Raw genomic sequence first — 16,603 nt, 5'->3', positions numbered from 1 at the left:
AAAAATGTTGAACTACTGTGCGACTCCCCTCATACTAAATACAGTCATGCAACTCATGTCCAAACTGACCTTGTCATGAACCACATCTATGACAATTCCACCTGGGAGTTTCCAAAGTGTAACATGCACTAACCTCTAAGTGGCAGCAATGAACAGGCTCGGCAGATATTGCCCCACCCAACTACTTACTTAGGAAATTTCAACAGCAACCACATGATGGCCTACAGCTCCTAGTGTGGGCTTCCTCGATACATAACTGCAAACAATGGAAATGCACAGCCAGATGATGCCAGAAACGCTCACTATATAAACACATCTCCAAGGACAGGTCACAGGCTGGGAATTTTGTGGCCTCCTGTTTCCCAATGCCTGTCTACCATTAATGAGGCACAAATCAGGAGGATGATAGAATACTCTACACTTGTCTAGATGAGTGCAGCTCCAAAAAAGGTATCGAAACGGTTGACACTAACCAAGATAAAGTACACCATTTGATTGCTACTACAATCACAATCTTCAACATTAACTTCCTTCTCCACTGAGGAAGAGTCACAGCAAAGTGTCCCATTCACAAAATACACTGCAGTATCTCACCAAGGCTCCCTCGGACAGTACGTTCCAAACTCAAAACTTCTACTACTAGAAGGACAAGAATCGCCGATGCTTGGGAATATTACTTTTGCCAAAAATATCTTCCAAAAGAACCTGAAAAACAGACATAGGTTGTTGAGAGATCCAACAGCACCAAGATACAATCATAAAATACTGGCCTGCTTTTAAAACTGCACAAAGTGCTTAAAAACAGAGTCGAGACAATTGTTAGAAAATTCCAATGTACCAGCTGAGTCCACCTCAGGCAGGATTAGCCAATGGAGAAGACCAACTAACAGACTAATACTGGATTCAGCTATTAGCCCCAACACTGTTCAACCTATATATAAATTACCTCCCAACAAGCATATCTCACAAATTCATCTATATTGATGACATCTGTTGTGCCATCCGAACTCAATCCTTCTGCACCATGGACCAAATCCTTGATGACACAGTTACATAGTTGTCAAACTACTTAAGCAAATTACTTCTCACATTAAGCATATTTACTGAATTCCAAAATTCTTCTGCTCAACACCCCATCCCCCTAGCTTCCACTCTTCCTAAATATCACACCCTCTCACATTGCCAACTGTGGAAACCTGCAAGCTGGATGAAACAATTTACCCTGCACTTCAATTGCCAGGCCACAAAGACATATTCAATCAACCTACTGCCTGCCTTCCATTTTGGCTTCCCTCCCTGATCAAGATCTCCAAGCAGACATCTCTTGATCAAGAAATAGAAAACATTGAGAGCATCCTCATGACAATTACATCTGTCTGACACAGGCTTTGAGTAGCTCGACAAAAGTAGCTCAGAATACGCCAGAGCCCCTGTGCAGCCCATCATCATTTCAGAAGGGTTTAAGGGTTACTGAGGATTATACCTGCAATAAATGTCATTGATTGCGAATCCTGTCAGATCAAATGGATCAGTTGAAGTTACAGTTAGAAGCAATGAGGAATTTACAACAGCTAGGAGGTGCGACGGATGGCAGTTACAGGAAGGGAGAAAAGACGCAGATACAGGCAGGTAGATGGTTTAACTCCAAGAAAGGCATGAGAGGTACGCTGATAGTACAGTAGTCTTCTGTAGCTATCTCCATTTCAAACAAGAATGCTATTTTGGAAAATGTAAGGGGTGATGGACTCTCAGGGGAGTATAGCACGAACAGCCAAGTTTCTGGTATCAAGGCTGGCTCTAATGTAATGAGGGGTACATCAGGTTCCAAGCAATCGATTATGTTAAGGGACACTCTAGTCAGGAGCACAGTCGTTTCTGCAGCCAAAAATCATAATGGTGTGTTGCCTTCCTGTGCCAAGATCAAGGATAGCTCAGAGAGGGTGCAGAATATTCTCAAAAGGGAGAGGGACCAACAGGAAGTCATTGTACATGTTGGTATCAACGACATAGGAAGGGAAAAGGATGGGATTCTGAAGGGAGAATATAGAAAGTTAGGCAGGAATTTAAAAAGGAGGTCCTCAAGGGTAGTAATACCTGGATTGATTCCAGTGCAACGAACTAGTGAGGGTAGGAATAGGAGGATAGAGCAGATGAATGTGTGGCTGAGGAACTGGTGTATGGGAGAAGGAATCACATTTTTTGAATCATTGGGATCCCTTTGGGGGTAGATTTGACCTGTACAAGATGGATGGATTGCACCTGAATTGGAAGGGGACTAATATACTGGCAGGGAGATTTGCTACAACTTCTCAGAAGGATTTAAACTAGTAAGGAGGAGTTTTGGGACCCAGGGTTATACGGAGGAAAGAGATCAATCTGAGACTGGTAGAGTTCAGAAAAGAAGCTAGTCAAATAATCACAGCATACAGGAACAAAGCATAGAACAAGGTAGAACTGATAAATTAAACTGTATTTATTTCAACGTAAGAGACCTAACAGGGAAGGCAGATGAACTCAGGGCATGGTTAGGAACATGGGACTGGGATATCATCATAGCAATTACAGAAACATGGCTCAGGGATGGACAAGACTGGCAGCTTAATGTTCCAGGATATAAATGCTATAGGAACGATAGAAAGGGGGACAAGAGAGAGGAGGGAGTGGCATTTTTGATAAGGTAGAGCATTACAGCTGGATTGAGGGAGGATATTCCCGGAAATACATTCAAGGAAGTTAGTTGGATGGAACTGAGAAATAAGAAAGGGATGATCACCTAATTGGGATTTTATTACAGACCCTCTAACAGTCAGAGGGAAATTGAGAAACAGATTTGGAAGGTTTTTTCAGTTATCTGTAAGAATAATGTGGTGGTTATGGGAGTGCATTTTAACTTCCAAACATAGACAGGAACTGCCATAGTGTTAAGGGTTTAGATGCAGAGGAATTTGTTAAGAGTGTACAAGAAAATTTTCTGATTCAGTATGTGGACGTACCTACTATAGAAAGTGCAAAACTTGACCTACTCAGGAAATAAGGGAATGTAGGTGACTGAGGTGTCAGTGGGAGAGCACTTTGGGGCCAGTGACCATAATTCTATTAATATTAAAAGAGTGATGGAAAAAGATAGATCAGATCTAAAAGTTGAAATTCTAAATTGGAGAAAGGCCATTTTTGACGATATTAGGCAAGAACTTTCAAAAACAGATTGGGTGCAGATGTTAGCAGGTAAAGAGACGGCTGGAAAATGGGAAGCCTTCAGAAATGAGATAACGAGTGTCCAGAGACAGTACATACCTGTTAGGGTGAAAGAAAAGGCTGGTAGGTATAGGAAATGCTGGCTGACAAGAGAAATTGAAAGTTTGGTTAAGAAAAGGAAGGAAGCACATGCCAAATATAGACAGGAGAGATCAAGTGAATCCTTAGAAGAGTATAAAGGCAGAATACTTAAGAGGGAAATCAGGAGGGCAGAAACGAGACACGAGATAGCTTTGGCAAATAGGGTTAAGGAGAATCCAAAGGGTTCTTACAACCACATTAAGGACAAAAGTGTAACTAGGGAGAGAATAGGACCCCTCATAGATCAGCAAGGTAACCTTTGTGTGGAACCACAGGAAATGGGAGAGATACTAAAGTATTTTGCATCAGTGTTTGCTGCGGAGAAGGACGTGGAACATTTAGGATATGGAGAAATAGGTGGTGACATCTTGAAAAATGTCCATATGACAGAGGAGCAAGTGCTGGATGTCTCGAAATGCGTAAAGGTAGAGAAATTCCCAGGACCTGGTCAGGTGTACCCTCAAACTCTGTGGGAAGCTAGGGAAGTGACTGCTGGGCCTCTTACTGAGATATTCCTACCAATAGTCACAGGTGAGGTGCTGGAAGACTGGAAGTTGGCTAACGTGCTACCATTATTTAAGAAAGGTTTTAAGGACAAGCCAGGGAACTATAGACCAGTGAGCCTGACGTTGGTGGTGGGCAAGTTGTTGGAGAGAATCCTGAGGGACAGGATTTACATGTTTTTGGAAAGGCAAGGACTGATTAGGGATAGTCAACATGGCTTTGTGCAAGGGAAATCGTGTCTCACAAACTTGATTTGAGTTTTTTGAAAAAATAACAAAGAGGATTGACCATGGCAAAGCGGTGGATGTGATCTGGAGGGACTTCAGTAAGGCGTTCAACAAGGCTCCCCATGGGAGACTGGTTAGCAAGGTCAGATCTCATGGAATACAAGGAGAAATAGCCATTTGGTTACAGAACTGGCTCAAAGGTAGACGACAGAGGGTGATGGAGGAGGGTCGTTTTTCAGACTGGAGGCCTGTGACCAGTGGAGTGCCACAAGGATCGGTGCTGGGTCCACTACTTTTCATCATTTACATAAATGATTTGGATGCGAGTATAAGAGGTACAGTTAGTAAGTTTGCAGATGACACCAAGATTGGAGGTGTAGTGGACAGCAAAGAAGGTTACTTCAGATTACAATGAAATCTTGATTAGATGGGCCAATGGGCTGAGTGGCAGATGGAGTTTAATTTAGATAAATGTAAGGTGCTGCATTTTGGGAAATCAAATTTTAGCAGGCCTTATACACTTAAGGGTTAGAGGGATATGGGCCAGGTGCTGGTAAATGGGACTAGATTAGGTTGGGATACCTAGTCGGCATGAACGAGTTGGACCAAAGGGTCTGTTTCCATACTGTACATCTCTATGACTCTCTGGTTTTTTAGATTAGATTACAGTGTGGAAACAGGCCCTTCGGCCCATACCCCTACATTTACCCCTTATCTAACACTACGGGCAATTTAGTACGGCCAATTCACCTGACCCTGCACATCTTTTGGATTGTGGGAGGAAACCGGAGCACCCGGAGGAAACCCACGCAGACACGGGGAGAACGTGCAAACTCCACACAGTCAGTCGCCTGAGGCGGGAATTGAACCCGGGTCTCTGGCGCTGTGAGGCAGCAGTGCTAACCACTGTGCCACCGTGCCGTGGTGTCTTAGTACAACCTCCTAATGTACATGCAAAGGGACACACCACATAGGAGTGCTCCCTTTAAGACTAATTGGCAACCGGTGAGGCAATAACTTAACTCCAGGGATTTGCATTCACTAAATAATTTGTAAAAGCCTTTTATTTCGCTTTCGTTTTGACTGTGGACTGAACTGGATAAAGAATGGCTTTATAACAAAGGACTGAGAAGGATTTAAAAATAAAAGGGGTATCCATTTAATAGAGAAGAAGAAACACTTCTTCCTCTCAGACAACTGAATAACTTTAGTTTCCCTCCTCAAAAGCCAGTGGATGCAGAATCTTTAAATATTTTTAATGCAAAGGTAGATACACGGATGATCACAGTATTGGATGAAAGATTATCATGGATATGCAGGATTGAGAGGCGAGGTTGAAATTCGATCATAGAGGACTTTACTGAATACTGTAGGTGGCTCAAAAGGCCTACTCTAATTCCTTGTTTGTATGAATTGTTGTGCTTTTAAAGGACATGTTAGTACAACACATTACAATTGGTATTTACACTGTTGCTCTGCAAGTAGTTGGGGGGAAAGGTGTAAGAGAAACAACACAGTACTGGGACATTTGTAGAAAATTAGATTTAGCCAGCATTAAGTCACTGGTGTTATGACCAGTTATGGATTCCAAAAGCCATCAGTCTGACATCAACTCTGCATGGGTGAACAGCTTATGGATGGGAATGATATAGTAAAAAGCTCTCAGATGTCTGGAAGGAGAGGTGGCACGTCCAGTATACCTGAAGGCAGCACGGTGGCTCAGTGGTTAGCACTGCTGCCTCACAGCGCCAGGGACCCGGGTTCGGTTCCCACCTGTGTGGAGTTTGCACATTCTCCCAGTGTCTGCGTGGGATTCCTCTGGGTGCTCTGATTTCCTCCCATGGTCTAAAGATGTGCAGATCAGGTGAATTGGCCATGGTAAACCGCGCATAGTGTTGGGTGCATTAGTCAGAAGGAAATGGTTCTGGGTGGGTTGCTCTCTGAGGGCCGGTGTGGACTTGTTGGGTTGAAGGGCCTGTTTCCACACTGTAGAAAATCTAATATTATCTAAAGAATGCCAGTTGTTGTCTACCACCAATTGCTGTAAGCTGTTGCTTTTAACCAATAAGTCAGAGACTTTATAATTTATGAACCAGTTGCTCTGTGCTTACTGTGAAGTAGAACCTAATGATCAGAGAACTGAAGGACTGGAAACAAAAAGGACATCCCACTGAATCTTGATCAGTGGAGTTACTGAAGTGTTTCCCCAGGAGTTCTTCCTTCCACCCATAACACCAATGTTCTTTCTGAATGTCTGTGCCTGCCTGTCTGTGTATGGGAGGAGCTTAAAAAAGGGGTTTGTGGATATTTAGGCATGATTAAAATTATTTCTTTCTAATAAATTGTAGCCCTTGTTAAGAGGAGAAACCTGATCTGAGGTTTCTGTTAACCTGAGTCTATCCGACATGTAAACTGAAGACTGCGTACTTTTGTTAAATTTTTAACTATTGTGATGACTAAGAATAGTAGGACTTGACCGCCAGCAGGCGACCCCAATGAGGTGTAACAAAATAAACAAACATCCATACATACTACAACAATTATAAAATAGTTAGCAACTTCAAGCAGTTTAAAGAATCATACCATTATCTGAGTATTCAAGTCTCACAGCCAAGCCCAGAAGCCAGTCAACGTTTTCTTGTCTTTCTTGAGCCTTGAATGGGCAGTTTACATCTGCCAGATACTGAAAATAAATTATTCAGATATACAAGGATTTTAAGTTTATAAAAGGATTCCCAAAAGTGAAATTAAATATTCATACAAATGTTAAACGTGCAGTGTCGATGGCTAAATGGATGATAGGAAATCTTACATCATTAAAATACATTGGACTGTGAACATGTTAACAACAAAAACATTGACTCAAAGAAACATATTATTATAACATTATGAAAAATGATTTAAAATGTAAGTACTTTTTGGAATAAGTAGTAAATATATACGATTTTCTCTCCATTTTCAGACCAATTCATGCAAACAGTTCCAATTATAACCTGTCAGGTTGCGGTCTTCCTTCCTATTTTCCTCAATGTTGCACAATTTTGGGGAGCTGGTAGAAGCACAGCAATATTGTAGATTGAGGCCAGAAAGGCCAGGAGGTCATTGTACACATTGGAGCTAATGACATAGGAAGGGAAAAGGATGAGATTCTGAAGGGAGAATATAGAAAGTTAGGCAGGAATTTAAAAAGGTCAAGGGTAGTAATATCTGGATCAATTCCAGTGAGGGTAGGAACAACAGGATAGAGTAGATGAATGTGTGGATGAGCAGCTGGTGAATGGGAGAAGGGTTCACAGTTTTGGATCATAGGAATCTCTTCTGGAGTAGAAGGGGCCGATACACGATGGATGGATTGCAGTTGAATTGGAAGGCGACTAATATATTGGCAGGGAGATTTGCTAGAGATGCTCAGCAATATTTAAACTAATAAGGTGGTATGTGAAATAGTGAGGAAAGATCAATTTGAGACTAGTGCAGTTGGGAAAGGGAGCGAGTCAAATAGTCAGGGCGGGCAGGAACAAAGTAGGGCTGATAAATTAAAATGCTTTCACTTCAATGCAAGAGGCCTAACGGGAAAGGCAGATGAACTCAGGGCATGGTTAGGAACATGGGACTGGGATATCATAGCAATTTACAGAAACATGGCTCAGGGATGGACAGGACTGGCAGCTTAATGTTCCAGGATACAAATGCTATAGGAAGGACAGAAAGGGAGGTAAAAGAGGAGGGGGAGTGGTGTTTTTGATAAGGGATAGCATTACAGCTGTATTGAGGGAGGATATTCCGGAGAATACATCCAGGGAAGTTATTTGGGTGGAATTCAGAATTAAGAAAGGGATGATCACCTTATTGGGATTGTATTACAGACCTCCTAACAGTCAGCAGGAAATTAAGAAAAAAAAACTTGTAAGGAGATCTGTTATCTATAAGAATAATAGGGTGGCTATGGGAGGGGATTTTCATTTTCCAAACATAGACTGGGACTGCCATAATGTTAAAGGTTCAAATGGAAAGGAATTTGTTAAGTGTGTACAAGAAAATTTTCTGATTCTGTATGTGGACGTACCTACTAGAGAAGGTGCAGTTGGGAGAGGGAGCGAGTCAAACAGTCAGAGCAGGCAGGAACAAAGCAGAGAACAAGGTAGGACTGATAAATTAAAATGCTTTTATTTCAATGCAAGAGGCCTAACAGGGAAGGCAGATGAACTTGGGGGAATCTACTGTTGGGAAATAATGCAGGGCAGGTCACTGAGGTGTCAGTGGGGGAGCACTTGGGGCCAGCGAGCATAATTCTATTAGTTTTAAAACAGCAATGGAAAAGGATAGACCGGATCTAAAAGTTAAAGCTCTCAATCAGAGGAAGGCTAATTTTGATGGTATTGGGTAGATGTTCCAGGTAAAGGATGGCTGGAAAATGGGAAGCCTTCAGAAATGAGATAGCGAGAGTGCAGAGACGGTATATTCCTGTTAGGGTGAAGGAAAGGCTGGTAGGTGTGGCGAATGCTGGATGACTAGAGAAACTGAGGTTTTGGTTAAGAAAAAGAAGGAAGCATATCTCAGGTATAAACAGAGATCCAGTGAATCCTTAGAAGAGCATAAAGGCAGAAGGAATATACAGAGGAACCTCGATTATCCGGCATTCAATTATCTGAATATCGGATTATCCAGCAAGATCGCAAGCTCCTGATTCTCAGCTAAACTATGTTATCTGGCATTCGATTAATTAATTGAAATATTCCCGCCTGTGTCCTTCGGATAATCGAGGTTCCTCCGTACTTAAGAGCGAAATCAGGAGGACAAAAACATGACATGAGATTGGCAAATGGGGTAAAGGAGAATCCATCTTTTTTTAAATACATTAAGGATGAAATACATTAACGAGGGAGAGAATAGGGCCCCTCAAAGATCAGCAAGGTGGCCTTTGTGTGGAGCCAGAGGAGATGGGGGAAGATACTAAACAAGTATTTTGCATAAGCGTTTACTGTGGAGAATAACATGGAAGATAAAGAATGTGGGGAAATAGATAGTGATATCTTGAAAAATGTCCATATTACGGGGGGGGGGGGGGGGCTGGATGACTTGAAATGCAAAAAAGGCAGATGAATCTCCAGGACCTGATCAGGTGTACCCAAGAACTCCATGGGAAGCTAGGGAAGCGATTGCTGAGTCTTGCTGAGATATTGTATCATCGATAGTCACAGGTGAGGTGCCAAAAAGCTGGAGGCTGGCTAACATGGTGCCACTTTTGAAGAAGGGTGCTAAGGACAAGCCAGAGAACTATACACCAGTGAGCCGGACATCGGTGGTGGGCAAGTTGTTGGAAGGAATCCTGAGGGACAGGATTTACATATATTTGGAAAGGCAAGGCCTGATTAGGATAAACAGCATGGCTTTGTGCATGGGAAATCATGTCTCACGAATTTGAGTGTTTTGAAGAAATAACGAAGAGGATTGATGAGGTAGAATGGTGGACATGATCTATATGTACTTAAAGGTTTTTGACAAGGTTCCTCATGGGAGGCTGGTTCGGCATGTTAGATCTCATGGAATACTGAGAGAACTAGCAATGTGGATATGGAACTGGCTTGAAGCTAGAAGCTAGACAGTAGTGACGGAGGGTTGCTTTTCACACCAGAGGCCTGTGACCAGTGGTGTTCTACAAGAATCGGTGCTGAATCCAATATTTTTCATCATTTATATAAATAATCTGGATGTGAACATAGGAGGTATAGTTAGTAAGTTTGCAAGTGACACCAAGATTTGAGGTGTAATGGACAGCAGAGAAGGTTACCTCAGAGTACAACGGAATCTCGATCTGATGAACAAATGGAGCGAGTGACAGATGGAGTTTGATTTCGATAAATGTGTGGTGCTGCATTTTGGAAAAGCCAATCAGAGCAGGACTTACAAACTTAATGCTAAGGTCCTGGGAGTGTTGCTGAATAGGCCTTGGAGTGCAGGCTCATAGTTCCTGGTAAGTAGAGTCATAGGTAGGTAGGAAAGTGAAGGCAGCAGCGTTTGGTACGCTTTTCTTTATTGGTCAGAGTACAGGAGTTGGGAGGTCATGTTGCGGCTGTACAGGACATTGGTTAGGCCACATTTGGAATATTTAATGCAATTCTGGTCTCCTTCCTATCAGAAGGATTTTGTGAAACTTGAAAAGGTCCAGAAAAGATTTACAAGAATGTTGCCAGAGTTGAAGGATTTCAGCAATAGGGAGAAGCTGAATAGGCTGGGACTGTTTTCCGTGGAGTGTCAGAGGCTGAAAGGTGACCTTATAGAGGTTAATAAAATCATGAGGGGCATGGATAAGATAAATAGACAAGGTCTTTTCCCGAAGGTTGGGGAGTCCAGAAGTACAGGGCATAGGTTTAGGGTGACAGAGCAAAGATATAAAAGGGACCTAAGGGGCAACTTTTTTTCACAGAGGGTTATACGTGAGCTGCCAGATGAAGTGGTGAAGGCTGATACAATTATAGCATTTAAAATGCATCTCTATGGGCATATGAATAGGAAGGGTTTAGAGGGACTCAGGCTAAGTGCTGGCAAATGGGAGTGGATTAAGTTGGGATATCTAGTTGGCATAGACAAGTTGGACCGAAGGGTCTGTTTTCATGCTGTACATCTTTATGACTTAAGTCCATAAATTCACTGAGGCATTTCTATAACAAATTTCATTTCATCAACACCTTTACAGTTGTTAAATGCCTGAAGGAACTCCATCAAATAAATGGATGAATTATATACAGTCAGATGTACAACACGGAAGCAGGCCTTTCGGTCCAACTCGTCCATGCTGACCAGATATCCTAATCTAACCTAGTCCCTTTTGCCAGCATTTGGCCCATTTCCCTCTAAATCCCTCATTCATAAACCCATCCAGATGCCCTTTAAATGTTGTAATTGTACCAGCCTCCACCACTTCCTCTGCCAGCTCATTCCATACAGACACCACCCTCTGCATGAAAAAGTTGCCCCTTAGGTCCCTTTTAAATCTATCCCAGCTCAACTTAAACCTATGTCCTCTAGTTTTGGACTTCCCCACCCCAGGGAAAAGACCTTGTCTATTTACCCATCATTACTCATGATACAAGGTCACCCCTCAGCCTCCGATTCTCCAAGGAAAATAGCATCAGCCTATTCAGCATCTCCCTTTAGTTCAAATCCTCCAACCCTGGCAACATCCTTGCCCATCTTTTCTGAACCCTTTCAAGTTTCACAAAATAATTCCTATAGCAGGGAGAGCAGAACTGCATGCAATATTCCAAAAGTGGCCTTACCAATGTCCTGTACAGCCACAACACAATTTCCCAACTTCTATATTCAATGCATTAACTAATAAAGGCAAGTATACCAAACGTCATCTTCACTAACCTCCCTACCTGTGACTTCACTTTTAAGGAATTATGAACCTGCACTCCAAGGTCTCTTTGCTCAGCAACACTCCCCAGGAACTTACCATTAAGCATACAAGTCCTGCCCTGATTTGCCTTTCCATAATGCAGCACCTCACATTTATTCAAATTAAACTCCGCCTGCCACCCTTCAGCCCATAGGCTCATCTGACCAAGATGTTGTACTCTGAGGTAGCCTTCTTCACTATCCACTACACCTCCAATTTGTGTCATCTTACTAATCATATTTCCTATGTTCGAAATCATTTATATAAATGACAAAAAGCAGTGGACTCACCACCAATCTTTGTGGCATACCACTGGTAACAGGACTCCAGTCTAAAAAGCAACCCTCACCACCACCTTCTACCTTTGAGCCAGTTCTGTATCCAAGTGGCCAGTTCTCCCTGTATTCCACACGATCTAACCTTGCTAACAAGTCTACCATGAGGAACCTTGTCGAAGCCTTACTGAAGTCCATATAGATCGCATACACCACTCTGCCCTCATCAATCCTCGTTAGTTATTCAATAAATTCAATTAAGTTAGTGAGACACGATTTCCCATGCACAAAACTATGTTAACTATCCCTAATCTGTCCTTGCCTTTCCAAATACATGTAAATCCTTTTTCTCAGGATTCTGTCCAACAACTTGTTCATTACCAATGTCAGGCTCACAGGTCTACAATTCCCTGGCTTTTCCTTACTGCCTTTCTTAAGTAATGGCACCATGTTAGCCAACCTCCAGTCTTCTAGCACTTCACCTGCGGGTATTGATGATTAAGTACCTCAGCAAGGGACCCAGCAATCACTTCTCTAGCTTCCTACACCTGATGAGGTCCCTGGGATTTACCTACCATTATGCGTTTTAAGCCATCCAGCACCACCTCCTCTGTAGGAGATTAAATATTTGAATAAGTGATCTCAAGCTCGATCTAAACCCCCACAGAGATGGGTCTTAAGGCAGGTCTTAAAAGGATAGAGCTGCTTACAGAAGAAATTCCAGAGTTGGCAACAAGTCACTGAAAGTACAACATTACATGTTTAAAACAGAAAATGCCAAGCTGATACAATTGAATAAAGATTGAATGTAGTGGTTGTCCCAGAGAAGGTGCGGGATGAGCTAATGGAGAGATTAGAAACCAAAGATGAAATGTTTAAATCAAAATGTTGCCAGTTTTGAAGCAAATGTCGGTCAGAATGCGCAGTGATGATAGGTGAACTGGAAATGGTGCAAGATATAAGTAGCAGAGTTTTGGATGAGTTTAAATTTCTAAAGGGTAGAAATGGGAAGCTGGAGAGCACTGGAACAGACAAGTCTACAGGAAATAAAGGCTTGAAAGAGCTGAGGTAAGGTTAGTAGTGGCGATGCAGTTGGAATAAGGCTGTATTTGTGATGGAACTGGCCAAAATCTCATTTCACGGTCAAACAGGATTCTAAAGTTGCAGCGCTTTCACTCAGCCTCAGACTGTTTTTTTGCAATAAGAAATTGGCTATAATTTCTTTTCAAAAGCTTGAAAAGCAACTAAGGAAACTCTGACAGAAATGGGTGCAATTTAGAACATAAATGTGATCTAGGCTACAGATTTAAATTGTCACATATTTCTCAGTCTGGTGGGGCTCAAAAGTAATTGGCACACAACTGTAATTATGCCAGGAAAGAATAACTTGCACAAGATCAGAATGTCTAAGCTGCGTTATGCCAATTAAGTACTTCTGAAGTTAGTGATTACTGCAAAATAAGGATATGCAGCAGCCAACTATTACATCAAGGGTTCACAGACAGGAATCAGCTAAATAAGGTAATTTGTTTTTATGGTTTTGGATGAGCAATGAAAATTTACCAGAACATCAAAAGTCTCTACCTTTCTTTAACTAACTCCATGAAGTCTTTGATGTCAACCTAAGGAGATAGGCACTGTCTTGGTTTTACACCTAAACCGAAAAAGAATACCTTAACAAAATGCATCAGCCTCTCAATCCTGCACTGAAGCACCTGTTTAGATTGTGCATGTCAACTTTGAACAGAAGATTTCCTGGCTTGAGTGAAGGTGTTAGCTTTGTACCAATGCATGAGAGAATAGAACAAAGATGCAAAAAATTCTGAATAGCCAGAAAATTTGGATGAAGGGAATTATATATTAATTTTCAAGATTCTAAAGAAGTTAAATGTATAACAATTCCTTTTCTTGACTATAAGTGAAAGAAATATAGATTTAGGTTTGTTATAAAAGCAAAAGGGAGATGTGTGGGTAGAAGGATGCTGTCACCATTCTTCTTTTTTGTCTGGATCCAAGTGCCTACTTAATTTACACTGAGTAACAATTATAAGTGAAAGTTAACAGGAAGCCATGGCTTTTAATCAAGATAGTTTATTGCATGATACCAATTATGTAGAGTTACATTAACTAGTTACACTTTGTTGTTAAGACTATTGGAAGATATAAATGACATCTATCCCTTCCAGATTCAGAGCTACTCTCTCAGTTGCTCTATTACATTATTGAAGAGAAGAAATAAGAAATTGTTCCCCCAAATGAGTCATTAGAATAGGGAATGTTGGCCTAAGTAGTGTTTAAAAATTTAAAACCTTCTGGGAAAATGGGCAAAAGAGCTGGGATTACAGCAGGTAGTAAGAAAGCAGAATAGCTTTCCCCTTCTACTCAAGTCTGAAATGTGCATTGATATATCTTAATATATCTAATAATATTTAATTGTACATTCATCTCAAAACTAGAGTCAAATGTTTAAAGTTGGCAATTAGCTGCAGAACTGACAACAGGCAAGAGTGAAATGACAGAAACAGAAAAAGCAATTCTAAGAACAGCCATATTGTTCTGACTGTCCATGCCTACTGATCTGCATCCTTCCTCTTCCACATCCAAGCTATTTGTATCACTGTGCATTGTTGTTTCCACATCAACAATGTTTGTAACAAGTTCATATCCAGGGATTAGAAATACAATTCACTAGTGAAACCAGGTGCAAACATACAAATTTAACACACAAGCACTTTATTCAAAATGAAACTCACCTTTTCAAAGTGTTTTGGCCATTCATTGCTGTGTACATTTCTCAGGTTGCCTCTCTCTTCAATTTTATAATGTCGTATTTTCTGGTCTTCAAGCCACACAATTAAATTTCTAAATTCCGTCTCATCTAGAATATAAAAGATAACTTGTTTCAGACACACATCTGTCTTTTTAAAAAGTGACAAACTGCAACCTAGAAACCAACTGAATGTATTAAATCAAACCTTATCACAAAATCTCCACCCTAAAAAGGGTATTTATATTCAGACTTAAAAGATCTCCATATTAGTCTACACATTAGTAGCAAGAACTGGCTCAGTTAAATCCAATGTTGAAATATTAGCAACTTAAGCAAAACTTCTATAATTCTCTATAAATTTTTTATTTAGATTTAAGGCTTATGTTCACATTTCACAATATGTCTGACTGTAAATATTGTGATTTGTGTTCAAGCTTACTTTAAAAAGTAAACAGTCAACTTCTGCCCAGTTTTATGATTAACACTTGGTTCCATGCCTACTGAATATGTAAACTACCAATTGCTTAATTTGATTAACCAGCTTCAAAGAGAGATTAAAACAAAATGGGAATGCTGTGCAGTCAATCTTTTTTGAAAATTACAATTTGATTCTATCTCCAAAATAAAACTAAGTGAATGGATCTATTTTCAGGAAAAAAAACATGTAATTAAATATTTTCTTCAATATTGTTAGGCATCCAGTCCTCTAATCAATTATCCTTATTAAGATAAAGTCAAATTGGGAGAAGTCCCTATGAGAATTGAACACAGGTTTCTGAGGAAATGAAAATACAATTGTAAAAGGTATCATCTTTCAAAAGAATCATTTAAACTAAGGCATGCCTGTTAAAGTACACAGAAGTTCATATGGCCTTATACAAAAACAGTGAGGTGGTGAACCCACTGTCCCACATTCCTCCCTCAATCAACACGAGAAAAATCAATGGATCTTGGGATCTTAAGTGTTTGCAGAATTTTGTGAAGCCGATTTCCATCTATACTAAAAAAAAATCATGCTTATTCATTCAAATATTCTGAAAATGTTTACTTTATGCGAATAACTAAAGTTTGAAACCAGCCGGGGGTGGGGGTGGTGAAAGCAAGCCTGCCTAATCCATTATCGCAGGGATTAAAATTGGGTGGACTTGGATGGAAAGACAGACAGACTATGGTGCTATCGAAAAAAAACGGGGATATCTCATGTTCAATTTTCCTTTTTCACCACCGAAATCAGATAAATGATTTATCTGCAGCCTGTGGGAGCTTGCTGTGCAGAAAATGGCTGCTCCATTTAACCACATTGCTGAAAGCAATAGCGAGTACATTTCAGTGATTTATAGACTGCATCTTGTCCACTGTTCTGGCACCGTGTAGAAACCGTAGGTACTTTTTAACATTTGAAATGAAGTGGAAAGGTATGTAAAAATCACTGGGCCCGGCTGTGTATCCAGCTGCAGACCCTGCAGTCGGGGCTGCACGCCGATGAGGGCACAGGCCCGGTAAACCGTTCCCCGCCTGTCTGTCTGTCTGTACCTTTACAGTCAAACACGCTGCTGTTGTGATACTCGAGAGCAGACAGTTTCCTACGGAACATTTTCGCCTCCACCACGTTACACGCCAACAGCACAGCGACGGGTCGTCCCCGCAAATCGGCCCGCAACGGCAAAGGCGTCAACGCGTCACCGACTAGGCCGCACTTCGCCGCGACGCGATGATGTCACTACCACCGCGGGTTGAACGCGCCTGCGCTCTTCGCTGTCCTATGACGTCACGCGGGCTGGTCTCCCCGAACAACCGCCGTGCCAGAGTGTTTCAACAAAACTTTATTGATTAAGCGATCACATCACTCGACGTACCTCACTACACCCAGTACGAGTCAGCTCTCACCTACCCCCCAACCTTTAAAAAAGTCTTAATTCGAGAATAGGTGAGAATATGATAAAACAATGAACTGCGGATGCTGGAAATCTCAAACAAAAACAGAAATTGCTGGAGAAACCCCTTAGGCCTTTGAAGAGAGTGAAACAGAGTTAACACTTCGGCTCCAGTGACCCTTCTTCGACAGTTCTCCATCTCCACACGCTGCCGT

The 16,603-nt window shown here is 41.4% G+C and overlaps 1 protein-coding gene across 1 annotated transcript in view; it reads right to left on the bottom strand.

The window, feature by feature from the left end:
* Window positions 1–16,222, bottom strand: part of rtraf (RNA transcription, translation and transport factor) — a 32,198-nt gene extending 15,976 nt beyond the window's left edge. The window contains exons 1-3 of the mRNA XM_043697647.1: window positions 16,048–16,222; window positions 14,498–14,622; window positions 6,651–6,750 (exon numbers count right to left, since the gene is read on the bottom strand). Of these exons, the coding sequence (XP_043553582.1) occupies window positions 6,651–6,750; window positions 14,498–14,622; window positions 16,048–16,108 (286 nt within the window). The 5' untranslated portion in view covers window positions 16,109–16,222. The remainder of the gene's footprint in view (window positions 1–6,650; window positions 6,751–14,497; window positions 14,623–16,047) is intronic.
* Between the last annotated feature and the right edge of the window lie 381 nt (window positions 16,223–16,603).

This window comes from Chiloscyllium plagiosum, chromosome 10, assembly GCF_004010195.1.
Source record: "Chiloscyllium plagiosum isolate BGI_BamShark_2017 chromosome 10, ASM401019v2, whole genome shotgun sequence".
Classification (NCBI taxonomy): Eukaryota; Metazoa; Chordata; class Chondrichthyes; order Orectolobiformes; family Hemiscylliidae; genus Chiloscyllium; species Chiloscyllium plagiosum.
This window is presented reverse-complemented; position numbering and strand designations above follow the sequence as displayed.